Source organism: Notamacropus eugenii, chromosome 2 (genome assembly GCF_028372415.1).
Source record: "Notamacropus eugenii isolate mMacEug1 chromosome 2, mMacEug1.pri_v2, whole genome shotgun sequence".
Taxonomy (NCBI): Eukaryota; Metazoa; Chordata; class Mammalia; order Diprotodontia; family Macropodidae; genus Notamacropus; species Notamacropus eugenii.
The window spans coordinates 8,813,530-8,834,405 of NC_092873.1; the positions used below are offsets into that span (position 1 = coordinate 8,813,530).

The following is a 20,876-nucleotide window of genomic DNA, read 5'->3' on the forward strand; positions in this document are numbered from 1 at the left end:
GCTCTGGGAAACCGAAAATATATAAAAAACCAGAATAGACAAACTCAAGGTGCTTTCGTCCAAATATCACCTTGAGCCAATTTTCATTTTAACTCCATTTTCAACCTAGGCAAAGCCAAGAAATGAATATAGAGTTTTGTCCTTCTTGTTTTTCCACTAGTAATACTACTATTATTACCAGTACCACTACTACTTCTACTAGAAGTACTACTACCAAATCTATTACAACTACTACTACTACTTTTGCTACTACAATAATAACAATTACTCTACTGCCAACATCCTGGGAAAAGGAATTTCTATGGAAAATAAGGAAGCATGAATACTCCCTGTCCTCAAGGAACTCCATTATAATTGGGTAAAAAACAATGAGATAAAGCAATTGATAGTTTGATAAGAAATGCGATCACCATAGGACAATCTATCTGTAATTAAATACCAGATTTTGTGGTATCAGATGAAAAGTGGATTTGAGGAGATTCAGGAATCAACAGGGGTGAAAAGCCCAAAAAGCATTATGAGAAAAGAATCATACTTTTGTAATTCAAAAACATCTTGAATGTGAAGAGTAGAAAGGTTTTGAATAGGTAGCACAGATGAGGAAGTGTAACTAAACAAGAAGAGTAACTAAACAAGATGGAGGTATGGAGGTGGAAATCCACAGGGTGAGATCAGATTGATTAAGTTAGGGAATATTAATGAAAGCATCCATCTAATTACTTCAACTCCAATTTATCCTTTCCATGTACAATTTCTATATGTACAAAATGTGAAGAAATAACATTTTCTTGTTATTCAAGGAGGAGTTTGAACAGAAAGAAACAAAGAATTTGTACTTGACAGTGCTGTTTGGGGGATTAAATGAGAAAATGAAGGTCAAGGTGTTTCTAAAAATCAAGTATGATAGGAATGATTGAGCTATTATTGGTCCTGGGACAAACACCTCACTCTTTGCATAAGGACAGATAAACCAAATGGTCAACCACAGAAAGAGTGAATATAAGTATTAAAATTTACGTGTACAGATTGTGGAAGTTGGAGGAGTAATTCTAAGTCAACGGAAATTACAGACACAGTGTTCAGAAAATTGACAAAACTGGTAAAATGAGAAAGCAGCAATTCCCCAAACCACTTGGTAGTAGCTAAGAAAGAGAAGGGTAGAGAAGTGGAATGGGCTAGGTACTCAAGAGATAGCAGGCAATGAATATAGCAGTCTCTGGGTTGATAAACTCAAGGACCCCTACCTTCTGGGATAAGAACTCACTGTTCGAGAAAATTGCGGGGAAAACTGGATAACAATGTGGTGGAAACTAAGCATAGACCAATTCATGACACCATGCACAAGAATGAATGGGTACATGATCTAGGGATAAAGATTGATATCATGGACAAAGTGAAGGAGGAAGGAATAGTGTATTTATCAGATTTATGGAGAAGGGAAGAGTTTTTGACTAAAGAAAAGACAGTAAGCATTATGAAGGGAAAGGTGAATAATTGTGATTGCACTAAACTGAAAAGTTTTTGCACAACTAGACCCAATGCAATCAGGATTCAGAGGGATGTAGTACATTGGGAAAGAATTTTGACAGTTAATGTTGGGGACAAAGGCCTCATTTCTAGAGTATATAGAGAACTGAGTCAAATGTACCAGAATACAAGTCATTCCCCAATTAATAAATGGTAAAAGGATATGAACAAACAATTTTCAGAGGAAGAAATTAAAGATACCTATAATCATAGAAGAAATGCTCTCAACCACTTTTGATTAGAGATGCAAATCAAAACAACTCTGAGGTACCACAACACACCTATTAGATTGGCAAACATGACAGAACAGGAAAATAATAAATGTTGGCGAGGATGTGGGAGAGTTGGAACACTAATTCATTGTTTGTGGAGCTGTGAGTTCATCCACCCATTCTGGACAGCGCTTTGGAACTGTGCCGAAAGGGCTACAAAAATGTGCATACCCCTTCACCCAGCAATATACAGCAATATGACTGTATCCCCAAGAGATAATAAAAATGAGAAAGGACCCCACATGTACAAAAATATTTACAGCATCACTCTTTGTAGTGGCCAAAAACTGGAAATCAAGGGGATGCCCATCAATTGAGGAATGGCTGAAGACATTATGGTATCTGAATGTAATGGAATACTATTGCGCTATAAGAAATGATGAGCAAGATGACTTCAGAGAAGCCTGAAAATATTTTTACATGGTTTGATGCTGAGCAAGAGGAGCAGCACCAGGAGAACTTTGTGCACAGCAACCACCAAAGTGTGCAAGAGCTTTTTCTGGTAGACTTCGATATTCAAAAAAAAAAAAAAATTCCCAATGATGCCCTAAGGCAAAATGCTTTCCACATGCAGGGAAAGAACTATGGAATTCAATCGCAGAATTTAACAGATCATTTCTGTGTGTGTGTGAGTGTGTGTGTGTGTGTGTTATATTTTGGTTTGTTATATGATTTCTCCCATCTATTTAATTCCTCTACACAGCATGACTACAGTGAAAATGTACTCAGTAGGAATGTATATGTAGATTCTATATAGAATTGTATGGCTCTTGGGGAGGGAAAAAAATCTAAGTTTTGTCGTAGTGATTGGAGAATATTAAAACTAAATATATTGCTTAAAAATGTGAAATGTCACACTGAATATACTTTCCACTCATTTGTTTCCAGAACAAATTACTGATCTTTTTGCATACGTACTTGACTTTTGGTTTCATCTACTTCCTTCTGTAGTTTTTCCTTATCTTCATAATCAATTTCCTTAAATGATGTGACTTGTTGTGAAACTCCTGTCAGGGACTGATAATTGCAGGAAACAGGTGGCTCTCGCTGAAGATTTCTTACTCTAGCCTGATAGAAATATGTCCAAATTACTAATATTACAGATTTCATAAAGCAACATTAGCTCGTATAAAATAAATATAATTTTAAAATTCAAATCAAAAGTCTATATAATTTTGCATACAACTTAATTTCTTCAGTATGTTCATAATTATCAAAGATTGAAAGACAGAAATCTCTTAGGGATTAAGGAAACAACCTCATTTTGCAGGTGAGAAAAACTAAACTCCAAAGAGGTTAAATGAGTAACCAAGGTCCTAAAGGTAGACGTTTAGAAAGAAAAAGATTAAAACTTGGCTCCTGAGACAGCAAAGTTGTTTAGATCATATCACTCAACTTCCATTTAGCATGGAGCAAATGAGATCTTTCTACTCCCTCAGAATACTCCTCAGAAATCAGTACAGTCAGCCTGCTTTCCCCATTACGTCTTAATTGACAAGAATGACACCACCTCCAAAGCTATCTAGGCACTAAAACATTTTACGTGAAATTCCCACGCAAAGTAAAGGAAAGAGGAGGGAAGAACGTACACTTTCTTATGCTTGGTAGAAAATGTAAAGGTTTCCCATTCCATTTTTCGGAAAAGTTGACTACCTTATTTCTGTGTGCCAGTCCGTAGAAGAAAGACATCTACAAGAAAAGGTTTTGCTTTCTTTCCTCTCATGGTTTACGCTGGAGAATGAACATAGGCACTGATATGCTTGTCAGGCTTGGTAAAAGCACTTAACATGCCCAAAGTCAAAATGTCAACAACAAATATGGGAGCTAGGTATTATTCACATCTTCAACAGTCTTGCTAAGCCTTCAAGGAAGTTGCTTTCTCTGTTCAGATAAGAGTTACACTCCTGGTTTCAGTCAATGGAGAAGAAACAGGAAACTATGGAAAATATGCTAGTTCTACACGCTATGTGTACATAGCATGTTAGAAGTACAGAGTTTTGGACATACAGACGTATTCATCCGTTCACATATATGTATATGGAGATATCCACACAGAAAAACATAACTGTATGTGTATAGAATGATATACTGCAACAATTCTTCTCCTCTTTCACTACAGAGCAAGGGGAATTATTACATAAATTATGAAAACCAAATGAAGCCAAAAATCAAAAGAAGCCAAATGTTTTTTTCTAATTAGACAAGATGAAGTACTTTGTAAAAGTCAATTTTAGTAGAGTCACGCCAAATTTTTTGAAGAAAACATAAGGCTAAGAGAAGACAATGTAAAGTTCAGAAAGTAAAATTGGCTCAATTCACTGAATTTCTACAAGTAAACTGTACTCTATTATGGAATGACTAGATAAAATTTTAAATTTTTTAGATGAAATCATTACCCAGGACAATACGTGGTAGAATCGACCCTCACTGCATATATGAAAAATCACAGATAATGTGATCTGCTATTAGACTGTATAAATTATTCATATTAAGGAACTAAAAGGAGTGATTCCAGAACCGGCAACTTTGGAAACTGAGCAAGACTTGTTAGTCCAACCACAAAAAAAAAAATAAAAAAAGAGATGAAAAAATAGTGGAGTACAATTAAAAAATAAGATTAGTAACTGAAAAATTAAAGCTTAATGAAGAATCATAATGTTTCTGAATAGAAGCACTGTCCTAAATTTCAAAGAAAAGTAGTGGCTCGACTACGGAATTTCACTACAAATAGAATCCAATCGTTAATGTTTCAAAAATTAGTTCAAAAGTGTCTAAATTGAAACTAGTTAGACAGATGAGTATGTTTAAATTTTAATGAAACTCGTAAAGGGCATATTGCACAGTTATCTCAAAAGAGATTTTATACTTCAACTGTAATATTGTTCCTAGCATTATGTTGGAAGACTTTTCTTAAATTGCAGCATTTGAAAAAATTTGTGATATTTCAGTATTCAAATGGAATAATAGAAAAATTAATGAAATAAAAATTTATCTTTATTTGGATACTAGAGATTTCCTATACAAATATTTATTAAGCCAAATGTCATGGACTGCATGATTTCTTGAAGCAAAATGTGTCGTTACCTAAAAGAAGAATTTGTAAATTATTTTTATACTTTTAGCTTTTATATTATTATTTTTATGTTTAAAATTGCTTTCGATTGTTTGCTTTATTACTTATATTGTATTACAGTACATGTTATTTTCATTTTTATATTCATTTGATCTTAAAAATTATTATATTACTTGTTCTATTTATCATATCATGGATTCTCACTCTCAATTCTTATATATCAGAATTTGTACAATGAAAGATAATAGCATCACCAGCCTGTCGAATATTCAAATTCCTAAGATATCTTGATAAAAATTAAATTGAATTTCATTTCAAAACGACTAAAACTTATCCAAGCAAAATACTTCAAAAGCGAACCCTCTTGCGGCCTTCTCATTTTCATATTTCCACGTTTGCTCTCTGAAGTGGTTCCATTCACACATTAACTAATACTTTATTGCTCTCTTCTACTATAAGAGCTTGTTTATCAATATCAGCATAAACTTTATTGAAGAGATCAATAAATTGCACCTGGGCATCACTCATTTGCTTTTCTTGAATTATGATTTTCTTCTGTGTGTCTTCAAGCTCTTGCTGCAGCACCATATTTTCACTCTGGATTTTGCCTAATCTTTCTTGGAGAGATTCATTTTCCAAACTATATCTCTTGACTTTTTCCTTTAACACTTGATTTGGTTCTTCAAGTTCCTCTGCCTTCTGTTCAGCATGCTTCAGTTCTCTCTGTGTGTTTTCTAAAATGTATGTCTTCTCTCTGAGGGATTCATGGACATGGTCTAGCTCATTTTCTAAACTCTTGGCTCTACTTGCAGTCTTAGAGAGTTTTTCAGAAAGGACACCGTTATCCTCTCTTAGACTACACAAGTCATGGTTTAGTTTGTCCTTTAAATGAAGCCACTCATCTCTTTTACCCTCAAAGGAATCCTCAAGGGCTAATTTTGATAACTCATATTTGCCAACGATTTTAATCAACCTGGACGCGTATGATGCCCCATCGTCCTCTAGTTTCTCAATGTTTTGTTCTGCATTCTGCAGTTTAGAGTTCAGCATGGCATTCTGAGCTTTCAGAACGATTATTCGTCGACGGCACTGAAATCCGATTTTTCTTAACGCTTCTTTATTTAATTGTAATTTCTGTTGAAGCTCTTCAATCTTTTCTTTCAACGCTTCAGTTTCTTCTGTGTGGTGCTTTCTGGTGCGCTTATCCTTACTTTTTACTGTGTGTAATTCCATTTGGTGCATGGCAACTTCATACTGTATGATTTCCTTTTTTTTCTGCAGGTATTTTTCCTTTTCGTTCCTAAGAGGAACCTAAAGATAAGAAAAAGAAAAAAATGTTATTCAAAATAAAATTATAAATTCTGATATTTCCATAAAAATTCAAAATAAACGCCAAAGGTCCAAGAAGCATAGTGTCTTCAGAGGAAAAGTTAACTGAGGGAGTTTCACCTATTTCCCATTCTGTTAATTTGCGCAAAGAACAGGACTTAAAACTGCATCATAAATCGAAGATTTGGAACGCGTTTTTGGACCGACAAAGCTGTCTTTCTTTCAGTATATTTGATTTCCTTTTCTCCATACATTTTATCTCACACTGCTGATTCTATTTCAGACATTTCAAGGTCTCTGGAAAGTACTTTCAATACATGATCTCACCTACAATTTGCACAACCTTTATGAGGGAAATACTTATATTTATTTGTATTGCTAAGTGTGGAAAAGAAGTGCAGTTCACGAATTTGAAACTATAGATTATTAGAGCAAAAGGGGACACTACTGATGAGTTAGTACATCATTTTATAATTCAAGAACCAGAAGCCTAACGACAGAAAACCATTTGCTGAAAGTCGTGTGGATGGCAATGGACTGAAGCAGAACACAAAATCTTGGAAAAGTCCCCCTTAGATTGACAGTTTTACCAGATTTCAGACATATAATTATATGAACACACACATGTGTGTGTAATTCCATATGTGTACATGTATAATTTTGTGTGTACATATACACATCCACACAGGAACAGATATATCAATATAAATAAATATATAAATGTACATACATACGTATAAATATATATACATATATATATATACATATATATGTATAATACGTAGGTATTCAGCAATTGTTCTTCCACTAGGGCTGCTAACTCAACCAATTTGCATCGAGTAATGTTCTCATTAATAAAAACATGAATGGATTAATACCATCTGCTCTAATTTCCACCTGTACTGATATCTTCTTTCATAAATACTTACAGGAATATCGTTCACTTAGTAGTTGTTTAAATTCTACTTTTTGCTACAAATGAACTTTCTCTCTTTTGTATTGACTTCCCAGAGAGAGTGAAAATTCTTCAAGAAGACAGTGCGTGTCTCACACACAGTCTTCGTATACTTCTCAGGGTCTATCACAGTGTTGTTCACATAATTATTATTCACTAATTGATGAAATAACATTTGAACAAGGGAGAAACTGTAATTTCACTGAAATCTTCCATAGTGAAAACTTGCGCGATCAGGGAAATTAGACAAGACATAGTGCCAGTTTGGCCAGAATGCCAATTAATTGACCTACCTCTTCCTACCAAAGATGGATTCTAAATTACTGCTTCCTTGCTGTAACTTCCAGGAGTCAGTTCACACCTAGTTTCTTGACTGCATCCTGATGCAAAAAGCTTTTGACGGTTAATATTTTAATCCAGGTCTTCCAGAAAGAAGGTGAGGGAAAGGAAGACAAGGAGTGATAGGGGAGCTACTTGGGAAACAAAACTTATTTCATTCCAGTGCTGATTTCTGACACCTTGAAAAATTTCTCAAGAATACAAATTCAAAAGAAAAGTAATTTTCAGAAGAATGAGACTGGAACTCATAATAGTTTCTTAACTAAGCCAAGTCTACTGAAATTAGCCAGGTTAAGAAAAGTCTTTTGCAATATTTGGAGATGCTTATCAAAATTTGGGATGTAGTATTATTTGTATAAAATGGACAATGATCTTTATGTCCTTGGAGCAGGGAAACTAATATTTCTTAAGTATCTAATACGTGCCAAGAACAAAGGCCATAACCTTAAGAGATTTACAATCATTATCTCATTTGATTCTTCCAACAACACTGAGAAGTATGTGCTATTATAATCCCCATTTTGTGGCTAAGGAAAGGGAGAAGAATTAAGTGACTTGCCTAGGATCACACAGATAGAATCTGTGGACACATTTGAAGTCAAATCTTTCTAACCCCAGACGCAAATTTCTATCCCTAATTCCCCCAACATACGTCTAAGTGGAGAAATATCCCATCATCAAAAGTTCTTTTTTTGCCTGCTTTGGAAGAGATACGTACTTACTATGCAATTTATGATGACGACTAGGGTGAAATTTGTTTTGAAGAGTATCCGAAATACCTCTTACTATAGATTGTGCCTTCTACAATGATGAATCCATACCTAAATACTTGGAAATGTGGGAAAGCAACTGACAATGGAGAAAGGTATTTGCTAGCATTAAAGGGAACAGGTTAGAAGAATTTGACTGTCATGCTATTGTACGCTTAACTGTACCTTCATTTAAAAAATTTCTGAGAATAATACGAGCAACTGAAAAATAATTTTGTTTTCAATTTCTACTTTGCTCTTTGTGGTCTGGAGAATTCAAAATTTATAAAAATCAGACTAGAACATCTTCAAGTATTTTAGTCCAACCATTTTCAACTGCTGGCAAAATCAACAAATAAACATTTAGTTTCCTTGTTCCTGTTTTCCTACTACTAGGACTACTACTACAAGTACTCCTATCACTAGAACTAATAGTACTGGAACTACAACTAGTACTACTTGTACTACAACAATCATAACAATTGCCTCTACTGACAGTGTGCTTTGAAAGCAAAGTTCTACCGAGAAAGAATGAAGTATCCATTGTTCTGTCCTCAAGAAACTTTATTACAGTTGGGCAAAAAACAGTTAGAAAAGGGAAGTGATAGTTTGTCAACAGATGTGAAAACCATAAAGCAATAAATGCTCACTTACATACCCAATTCGGTATTAGGTAATTAGGTGGTATCAGATGAAAAGCGGATTTCAGGAGATTCAGAAATCCTTAGGGGTGAAAAGTCCCAATGGCATTATGGCAAAAATATCGTGCGTTTGGAATGCACAAGCCTGTTGGAGATGAAGAGTAGATAGGTTTTTGATGGGGAGTGCAGATGAGAACGTGTAACTGAGCAAGAAGTGAAGAAGGTATGGAGCTAGATATGCACATGGTGAGATCTGATTGCTGAAGTTAGAAGATATTAATGAAATCATCCATCTCATTACTTTAATTCTCAATTGTATTTTGCAGGTACAATTTACATATTTAGGAATTGTGAAGAAACAACCTTTTCCTGTTATTCAAGGAGAAGTTTCAATGGAAGTATACAAATAATTTTTACTTCACAGCATTGTTTGGGGATTAAATGAGAAAATGATGGTAAAGGTCTTTCTAAACATAAAGAATCATAGAAATGATTTAGGCATTATGGGTCCTTGGAAAAACACTCATTCTTTGTGTAAGGACAGATAAACCAAATTGTCAACGACATCATGAGTGAATATTAGTATTGAAATTCATGTGCACAAATTGTGGCGGTTGTAGGTCTAACTTTAATTCAACTTAAATGACAGACAGAGCGTTCAGAAAATTTATACTGTTGACGAGCAAAAGGGAAATGTCACACTGCACACAATTTCCATTCATCAGGAACAAATTATTGATCTTTTTGCATACATACTTTACTTTTGGTTTCGTCTACTTGCTTCAGTAGTTTTTCCTTCTCTTCATAATTCCTTCGATAAAATGATGTAACTTGTTGTGAAACTATTCTCATGGATTGATAGTTGCCGGAAACAGGAACTTCTCGCTGAAGATGTCTTTCTCTGGCCTGATAGATATGTGTTCAAATTATTTCTATTGCTGATTTCAGAAAGCAATATTAGCTCATATAAAATAAATATAGTTTCAAAATTCAAATCAAAAGTCATTATAGTTCTGCATGCAATTTAATTTCATCAGCATATTCATAATTTTCATAGATTTGAGATATAAATATCTTAGATGGTATTTAACAAAATTCCCGCATGTGGCACATGAGAAAAACGAAACTCCAAAGAGGTTAGTTGAGTTACCCAAGGTCCTAACGTTAGTCGTTTCTAGGGAAAAAGATTGACACTTGGCTCCTGACACAAGAAAGCTCTTTTGATTATTCTACTCAACCTTCATTTAGCATGGATCAAATGCGCACTTTCCACTTGCTCAGTATAATCCTGAGATATCAGAACATTCAGCCTGGTGTCCCCATTGACTCCTTTTTGAGAATAATTACAGCCCCTCAAAAGCTATCTAGGGACTGAAATATTATAGGTGAAATTCACATGGAAAATACTGGAATGAGGGGGGAGGAATGTATACTTTTTTGTACTTGATAGACACATTAATCGTTTCCCATTCCTTTTTTCAGAGAAATTAACTGCCTCATTTCTATGCACCAACATTTAGAAAGAGGAGGACATCTACAAGAAACGTTTGAATTTTCCTTCCTCTCATTGTTTAACTGGGGAGAAGGAACGTAGGTACCGGTACGCATGTCAGGCTTGGTAAAAGCGTTTGATATGAATGATTTGTTTTGCTCAAAGCCAAAATGAAAACAACAAATATGGTCACTAGGCACTGTTCACATCTTCAAGAGTCTTTGCTAAGCCTTCAAAGAATTCCTGTTCCTGTTCAGATAGGAATTACACTCCTGGTTTCAGTCAATCGACAAAAAAAAGGAAACTATGAAAGAATATGCTAGTTCTCCCACTAATCTATACACAGCACGTTGCAAGTTCAGCGATTTGTACATACAGACGTATTCATCCATTCTCATATGTGTATGTGTACATATACACGCAAGATGCAAAGTCATGTGTGTATAGACTGATACACTGCAAAAATTCATCTCTAATTTCATCATAGTGCAACGCAAATTATTGCATAAGTTATGAATACCAAATGAAGCAAAAATCAAAAGAGATCAAAATTTTTTCTCTAATTAGGCACGATGAAGGAATTTGTGAAACTAACTGTAACTAAAGTCTGGGAAGTTATTTTGAAGAAAACATAAGGCTAAAAGGAGACAATGTAAAGTTGAGACAGTAAAATGGGCACAATGTACTGAATTCCCATAAGGTTACTAAATTCTGCTTTGGAAGGATAAGATAAAATTTTCAACTTTTTTAGATGAATTATTTCCCAGTACAATATATGGTATAATGGACACTCATTGTATATATGAAAAATCACAGAAAATGAGAGCTGGTATTAGACTGTGTAAAGTTATTCTTATTCAACAACTAAACGGCCGTGATTCCAGAACTTGCAATTTTGCACATCGAGCAAGAATTATTCGTAAAACAATAAAAAAATACTGACATTAAAATATTACTAGTGAAGCACAATTAAGAAATAAGATTATTAACCCAAAAAGTTAACGTTTAATGCAGAAAAATGATCTTTTGGAATAGAATTGCTGTCCTCACTTGGAAAGAAAAATAGTGTCTAGACTAAGGAATTTCACTACAAATATAATCCAGTTGTTAATGCATCAAAAGGTAGTTGAGAGGAGTCTGAATTGAAACTAATCATATTGTGGAATATGTTTAAATGCTAATGAGATGTCTAATGGGAATATTCCACAGAATCAAACAAGAAATTTTACCTTTCAACTGTTATATAATTCCTAGCATTTTTGTGTAAGATCTCACTTCAACTTCAGCATTTGAAATAATTTATTCCATTTAAGAGTTCAAATGGGATATTAGGAAAATTATTAAAATGGAAAAAATTATCTGCATTTATGAGGCAGCGATTTCCCCTACAAATATTTATGAAACCAAAATGTCATGGACTCTGAGTCTTCTTAAGGTAAAAAGCATTTTTTTATTTTTATTTTTATTTCGTTTTTATGTTATTATTTTTATGTATCACATTATTTTCATTTCTTAATTTCATTGCTTACTTTTTATTACAGTATGTTTAATTATTATTGCATTCATATTATCTTAAAAATCATGACATTACTTGTTCTATTTATCATATTATGGATTCTCATTCTCAATTCTTACATATCAGCATTTCCCCAATGAAAGTTGATAACCTCACCAGCCTGTTGAGAATTCAAATTCCTAAATTATCTTGATTAAAATTACTTTGACTTTCATTTCAAAAAGCTATATCGTTATCCAAGTATGACATTTAATGACCGAACCCTCTTTCAGCCTTCTCAATTTCATATTTACACATTTGTTCTCCTAAGTGGTTACATTCACTGACTAACACTTTCTTGCTGTCTTCTACTAGAAGAACTTGTTTTTCACTATCAGTATAAAGTTTGTTGAAGAGATCAATAAACTGTACCTGAGCATCACTCAGTTGCTTTTCTTTCATCGTGACTTTCTTCTGTGTGTCTTCAAGCGCTTGCTGAAGCACCATATTTTCACTCTGGATTTGACGTAACCTTTCTTGGAGAGATTCATTTTCCAAACTACATCTGTTGAGTTTTTCCTTTAACACTCGATTTGTTTCTTCAAGTTCCTTTGCCTTCTCTTCAGCATGGTTCAGTTCTCTCTGTGTGTTTTCTACAATATATGTCTTTTCTCTGAGGGATTCATGAACATGGTCTAGCTCATTTTCTAAACTCTTGGCTCCACTTTCAGCCTGAGAGAGTTCTTCAGAAAGGAAAGCATGGTTCTCTCTTAAACTAGACAAGTCACTGTTTAACTTGTCCTGTACATGAAGCCACTCATCTCTTGCTTCCTGAAAGGAATGTTCAAGGGCTAGTTTGGACGCCTCACTTTGCTTATAATCGTCAATAACAGACATCAGACGAGACCTATATGATTCAATTTCGCTCTCTAGTCTCTCTGTGTTTTCTTTTGCATTCTCCAATTGAGAGTTCAGCGCTGCATTCTCAGCTTTCAGAACCTTTACTTGGCCACTGTATTGAAATCGGATTTTTCTTAATGCTTCTCTATTCCACTGTAATTCCTGTTGAAGCTCCTCATTCTTCTCTTTCAAAGCTTCAGTTTCTTCTCTGTGGTGCTTTCTGGTTTGCTGATTCTTAATTTTTACTGTTTTTAATTCCACTTTGTGCATGGCAACTTCATACTGTATGATGTCCTTTTTCTCCTGCAAATATTTTTCCTTTACATTCCTAACAGGAACCTAAACATAAGGAAAAGAAAAGAAAATGTTATTCAAAATAAAATGACTTATTCGGATATTTCCTTAAAAATTCAAAGGAAACGCCAAGGGGCCAAGAAGCATAGTGTATTTAAAGAAAAAGTTAACTGAGGGACTTTCACCTCTTTCCCATTTCTATCAATTTGCTGAAAGAATACGGCTGAAAACTGCTTCATCAACCAGAAGATTTGGACACCATTTTTGAACTCACAAAGCTGTCTGTCTTTCAGTAGATTTGGTTTCCTTTTCTCCATACATTCTGTCTCACACTGATGATTCTATCTGAGACATGTCAAGGTTTTTGGAAAGGACTTTCAGTACATCATCTCACCTAAAATTTGCACCACCCTTGTGAGGGAAATATTTATATTCCTTCATATTGCTAATTGTGTAACAGAAGTGCACTTCACGCACGTAAAACTATAGATTGTTCGAGCAATAATGGACACTACTGATGAGTTAGTACTTCATTTTACAAATCAAGAACCAGAAGCCTAAAGACAGAAAATCATTTGTCGAAAGCCAACTGGATGGCAATGACTGAAGCAGAACACAAAATCTTGGAAAAGTCACCCTTAGATGCAGAGTTTTAGCAAACTTCAGACACATATTTGTAAAAACACACACATATATGTGCATGTATCAACGTATGTGTACATGTATATTTTTGTGTGTGCATATACACATGCACACAGGAACAAATATATCAATATAAATAAATATATAAATATAAATGTACATGTTAATATAGATAGATACATATATAGATATATAGATAGATAGATAGATAGATAGATAGATGATAGATAGATAGATAGATAGATAGATAGATGATAGATAGATAGATAGATAGATGATAGATAGATAGATAGATAGATAGATAGATAGATAGATAGATAGATAGATAGACAGACAGACAGATAGACAGATAGATAGATACATATAGATATACAATAGGTAGGTTTTCAGCAATTGTTCTTCCAGTAGGGCTGCTAACTCAACCAAATTGCATCAAGTAATGTTTGCATTAGGAAAAACATGAATGGATTACTACCATCTGCTCTAACGTGCAACTTTAGTGATATCTCCCTTTTGTAAATGCTTACTGGAAAATCGCTCACTTCGTAGTTGTTTAAATTCTACCGTTTGTTATAAATGAAGTTTCTCTATTTTGTGTTAACTTCCACAGAGAGTGAAAATTCTTCAAGGAGACAGTGCACGTCTGACACACAGTCTTTTATCCTGCTCAGGATCTATCACAGTGTTGTTCACATAGACAGTATTCACTAGTTGATGAAATAACGTTTGAACAAGGAAGAAACTGTAATTTCACTAAATTCTTACATACTGAAAACTTACACGATCAGGGAAATTACACAAGAAATGGTGCCAGTTTGGCCAGAATGCCAATAAAATGACCTACTTCTTGCTGCCAACGATGGACTCTAAGTTACTGCTTGCTTGGTATACCTTCCAGGAGTCAGTTCACACCTCGTTTCTTGACTGCAACCTGAAGCCAAAAGCTTATGAAGGTTCATATTTTAATCCAAGTCTTTCAGAAAGAAGTTGAGAGAAATGAAGACAAGAAGTGATAGGGGCGTTACTTGGGAAACAGAACTTATTTCATTCCAGTGCTCATTTCTGACACCTTGAAAAATTTCTCAAGCATGGACATTGAAAAGAAAAGTCATTTTCAGAAGAATGAGATTGGAATTCATAATAGTTTCTTAACTAAGCTGAGTACACTGAAATTGGCCAGGTTAAGAAAACTCTTTTGCAATATTAGGAGATGATTATCCAAATGTGGGAGGCAGTATTATTTATATATAGTGGACGTTGGTCTTTATGCTTTTGGAGCAGGGAAACTAGCATTTCCTAAGTGTCCAATATGTGCCAACAATAAAGGCCATAAACATAAGAGATTTACAATAATGATCTCATTTGATTCTCACAACAACCCTGAGAAGTATGTACTAGTATTATCCCCATTTTGTGGCTGAGGAAACTGAGAAAAACTAAGTGACTTGCCTAGGATCACACAGACAGAATCTCCGGACACATTTGAAGTCAGATTTTTCTAACCCCAGACCCAAATTTCTATCGCTAATTCCCCCAACATACGTCTAAGTGGAGAAATATCTCATCATCCAAAGTTCTTTTTTAACCTGCTTTGGCAGAGTTACTTACTTACTTTTCAAGTTATGGTGACTACCAGGGTGAAATTGCGGTTGGAAGAATCTCAGAAATCTCCCTTACTATACTTTGTGCCTTCCACCATGATGAATAGCATGCAGAAATACATGGAAATGTGGGAAAGCAACTGACAATGGAGAAGGCTATTTGATAGTATTAAAGGGAAGGGGCTAGAAGAATTTAACTGTCATGCTATTGTACGCTTAACTGCACTTTCATTTTAATAATTTCGAAGAATGATCACAGAAACTACAATACTTTCGTATTGAATTTCTACTTTTGGCGTCTGGGAAATTGAAACTTTATATAAAATCAGACTACAGAAACTCAAAGTACTCTAGCCCAACCATTACCTTAGAACAAATTTAATTTTAGGTAAACTTGCAACTCCTGGCAAAATCAACAGAAAACATTGAGTTTCCTTGTTCCTGTTTTTCTACTGCTAGTGCTACCACTACAAGTACTACTATCACTAGAACTACTAGTACTAGAACTACTACTAGTACTACTTGTACTGAAAAAATAATAACAATTACTTCTCATGACAGCATGCTTTGAAAACAACGTTCTATCAAAAATAACGTAGTCTAAATGATCACTGTCCTCAAGGAAATCTATGATAGTTGGGCAAACAAGAGGTAGAACACGGAAGTAATAGTTTGTTAACAGATGTGAACAGCATAAAGCAATAAATACCCAATGAGGTCATATCAAATGAAAAGTGGATTTCAGGAGATTCAGAAATCCATATGGGTGATAAGTCCCAATGGCCTTATGGCAAACGAATCATGCTTTTGGAAGGCACAAGCATGCTGGAGGTAAAGAATCGATAGGTTTTTGACGGGTAGTGCAGATGAGGACGTGTAACTGTGTGTAAGCCAGAAGAAGAGTGTGAAGAAGGTATGGAGCCAGAAATCTACATGGTGAGATCAGATCGATGAAGTTAGAGGATATTAATGAAATCATCCATCTCATTACTTGAATTCTCAATTGCATTTTGCAGGTACAACTTACATATTTACAAATTGTGAAGAGACAACCTTTTCCTGTTGTTCAAGGAGAAGTTTCAATGTAAGTAAACAAGTAATTTCTACTTCACAGTATTGCTTCGGGATTAAAAGAGAAAATAATGGTAAAGGTCTTTCTAAACAGAAGGAATCATAGAAATGATTTAGGCATTATGGGTCCTTGGGAAAACACCTCACTCTTTCTGTAAAGACAGATAAACCAAATTGTCAAGGACATCATGAGTGAATATTTGTATTGAAATTCGTGTGCACACATTGTGGAGTTTGTAGGTCTAATTTAATTCGACTTAATTGACAGACAGAGCGTTCAGAAAATTTATACTGTTGACGAGAAAAAGCGAAATGTCACACTGCACACAATTTCCATTCATCAGGAACAAATTATTGATCTTTTTGCATACATACTTTATTTTTGGTTTCATCTACTTGCTTCGGTAGTTTTTCCTTCTCTTCATAATTCCTTCGATAAAATGATGTAACTTGTTGCGAAACTATTCTCATGGCTTGGTAGTTGCCAGAAACAGGAACTTCTCGCTGAAGATTTCTTTCTCTGGCCTGAGAGATATATGTCCAAATTATTTCTATTGCTGATTTCAGAAAGCAGAATTAGCTCATATGAAATAAATATCATGTCAAAATTCACATCAAAAGTCATTATAGTTCTGCATGCAATTTAATTTCATCAACATATTCATAATTTTCATAGATTTGCGGTATTAATATCTTAGATGTTATTTAACAAAATTCAATCATGTTGCACATGAGAAAAACGAAACTCCAAAGAGGTTAGTTGAGTTACCCAAGCTCCTAACGTTAGTCGTTTCTAGGGACAAAGATTGACACTTGGCTCCTGACACGAGAAAGCTCTTTTGATTATTCTACTCAACCTTCATTTAGCATGGGTCAAATGAAATCTTTCTACTTGCTCAAACATTCAGCCTGATTTCCCATTGCCTGTTTTTTGAGCATAATTGTATCACCTCAAAAGTTATCTAGGGACTAAAATATTATAGGTGAGACTCACATGGAAGGGAATGGAATGAGCGGGGAGGAATGGATACTTTTTTGTACTTGATAGCCACATTAATGGTTTCCCATTCCGTTTTTCAGAAAAGTTAACTGCCTCATTTCTATGCACCAACCTTTAGAATGAAGAGGACATCTACAAGAAACGTTTGAATTTTCCTTCCTCTCATTGTTTAACTCGGGGGAAGGAACGTAGGTACTGGTACGCATGTCAGGCTTGGTAAAAGCGCTTCACATGAATGATGTGCTTTGCTCAAAGCCACAATGAGAAGAACACATATGGTCACTAGCTGCTGTTCCCATCTTCAAGAGTCTTTGCTAAGCCTTCAAAGAATTCCTTTTCCTGTTCTGATAGGAATTACACGCCTGGTTTCAGTCCATCGGCAAAAAAAAAGGAAACTGCGGAAAACATGCTAGCTCTCCCGCTTATGCATATATAGCACATTACAAAATCAGAGTTTTGTACCTGCAGACGTATTCATTCATTCACATATGTGTATAAGCAAATATACACACAGAGATACAAAGTCGTGTGTTTATGGACTGTTATACTGCAGAAATTCATCTCTGCTTTCATCGTAGTGCCAGGCAAGTTATTGCATAAATTATGAATACCAAATGAAGCCCCAAATCAAAAGAAATCAAAATGTTTTCTCCTATTAGACAAGTTGAAATACTTTGTGAAACTAAATTTAACTAAAGTCTGGTAAGTTGTTTTGAAGAAAACGTAAGGCTAAAAGAAGACAATGTAAAGTTGAGAAAGTAAAATGGGCGCAATTCACTGAATTCTTACATGTTAACTAAATTCTACCATTGAATGACAAGATAAAATTTTCATATTTTTTAGATGAAATTATTACCCAGTACAATATATGGTACAATGGACGCTCATTGTATATATGACAAATCACAGAAAATGAGAGCTGCTATTAGACTGTGTAAAGCTGTTCTTACTCAACAACTAAAAGGCAGTGATACCAGAACTTGCAATTTTGCACACCGAGCAAGAATTATTAGTAAAACAATAAAAAGTACTGAGATTAAAAAAAAATTGGTAGTGAAGCACAATAAAAAATAATATTAGTAACCCCAAAATTAACTTCTTTTTGAATAGAATTACCGTCCTAAATTGAAAAGAAAAGGAGTGTCTAGACTCTGGATTTTCACTACAACTATCATTCTCTCGTTAGCGTTGCAAAGAGTAGTTCAGAGGAATCTGAATTGAAACTCGTCAGAATGTTGAGCATGTTTAAATGTTAATGAGATGTCTAATGGGAATATTCCAGAGTATCTCAAAAGAAATGTTATCTTTCAACTGTTATATTATTCCTAGAATTTTTTGGTAAGACTTCTCTTAAACTTCAGCGTTGGAATTAATTTATTCCATTTCAATATTCAAATAGAATATTAGGAAAATTAATAATATAAAAAATTATTTGTGTTTATACACTAGCGATTTCCCTTACAAATATTTATGAAACCAAAATGTCATGGCCTCTAGAATTTCTTCAATCAAAATGAGTCATCTTATCTACAAAAGCATTTTCTAATTTTAGTTTTATTTGGTTTTTAAATTATTATTTTATATGTCACATTATTTTCATTTAAGTTAATTACTTATATTTTATTACAGGATATTTACTTATTATTGCAATCATATTATCTTCAAAATCATGATATTACTTCTTCTATTTATCATATTATGGATTCTCATTCTCAATTCTTACATATCAGCATTTCCACAATGAAAGTTGATAACCTCACCAGCCTGTTGAAAATTCAAATTCCTAAATTATTTTGATTACAATTACTTTGACTTTCATTTCAAAAAGCTTTATCTTTGTCCAAGTATGACATTTAATGACCCAATCCTCTTTCAGCCTTCTCAATTTCATATTTACACATTTCTTCTCCAAAGTGGTTACATTCACTGACTAACACTTTCTTGCTCTCCTCTACTAGAAGAACTTGTTTTTCACTATCAGCATAAAGTTTTTTGAAGAGATCAATAAACTGTACCTGGGCATCACGCAGTTGCTTTTCTTGAATCGTGACTTTCTTCTGTGTGTCTTCAAGCGCTTGCTGAAGCACCATATTTTCACTCTGGATTTGCCCTAATCTTTCTTGGAGAGATTCATTTTCCAAACTACATCTGTTGAGTTTTTCCTTCAACACTCGATTTGTTTCTTCAAGTTCCTTTGCCTTCTCTTCAGCATGGTTCAGTTCTCTCTGTGTGTTTTCTACAATATATGTCTTTTCTCTGAGGGATTCATGGACATGGCCTAGCTCATTTTCTAAACTCTTGGCTCCACTTTCAGCCTGAGAGAGTTCTTCAGAAAGGAAAGCATGGTTCTCTCTTAAACTAGACAAGTCACTGTTTAACTTGTCCTGTACATGAAGCCACTCATCTCTTGCTTCCTGAAAGGAATGTTCAAGGGCTAGTTTGGACGCCTCACTTTGCTCATAATCGTCAATAACAGACATCAGACGAGACCTGTATGATTCAATTTCGCTCTCTAGTCTCTCTGTGTTTTCTTTTGCATTCTCCAATTGAGAGTTCAGCGCTGCATTCTCAGCTTTCAGAACCTTTACTTGGCCACTGTATTGAAATCGGATTTTTCTTAATGCTTCTCTATTCCATTTTAATTCCTGTTGAAGCTCCTCATTCTTCTCTTTCAAAGCTTCAGTTTCTTCTCTGTGGTGCTTTCTGGTTCGCTGATCCTTAATTTTTACTGTTTTTAATTCCACTTTGTGCATGGCAACTTCATACTGGATGATTTCCTTTTTCTCCTGCAAGTATTTTTCCTTTACATTCCTAACAGGAACCTAAACATAAGAAAAAGAAAAGAAAGTGTTATTCAAAATAAAATGACTTATTCTGATATTTCCTTCAAAATTCAAAGGAAACGCCAAGGGGCCAAGAAGCATAGTGTATTTAGAGAAAAAGTTCACTGAGGGACTTTCACCTCTTTCCAATTTCTATCAATTTGCTGAAAGAATACGACTGAAACTGCTTCATCAACCAGAAGATTTGGGCACCATTTTTGAACTCACAAAGCTGTCTGTCTTTCAGTAGATTTGGTTTCCTTTTCTCCATACATTCTGTCTCACACTGATGATTCTATCTGAGACATGTCAAGGTTTTTGGAAAGGACTTTCAGTACATTATCTCACCTAAAATTTGCACCACCCTTGTGAGGGAAATATTTATATTCCTTCATATTGCTAATTGTGTAACAGAAGTGCACTTCACGCACGTAAAACTATAGACTGTTCGAGCAATAATGGACACTACTGATGAGTTAGTACTTCATTTTACAAATCAAGAACCAGAAGCCTAAAGACAGAAAATCATTTGTCGAAAGCCATCTGGATGGCAATGGACTGAAGCAGAACACAAAATCTTGGAAAAGTCATCCTTAGATGCAGAGTTTTAACAAACTTCAGACACATATTTGTAAAAACACACACATATATGTGCATGTATCAACGTATGTGTA

At 34.5% G+C, this 20,876-nt stretch overlaps 1 protein-coding gene across 1 annotated transcript in view; it reads right to left on the reverse strand.

The window, feature by feature from the left end:
* Window positions 1-20,876, reverse strand: part of LOC140522472 (uncharacterized) — a 58,195-nt gene that overhangs the window by 3,867 nt on the left and 33,452 nt on the right. Inside the window, exons 18-22 of the mRNA XM_072637905.1 lie at window positions 16,756-16,905; window positions 12,305-13,111; window positions 9,642-9,791; window positions 5,386-6,183; window positions 2,718-2,867 (exon numbers count right to left, since the gene is read on the reverse strand). Of these exons, the coding sequence (XP_072494006.1) occupies window positions 2,718-2,867; window positions 5,386-6,183; window positions 9,642-9,791; window positions 12,305-13,111; window positions 16,756-16,905 (2,055 nt within the window). The remainder of the gene's footprint in view (window positions 1-2,717; window positions 2,868-5,385; window positions 6,184-9,641; window positions 9,792-12,304; window positions 13,112-16,755; window positions 16,906-20,876) is intronic.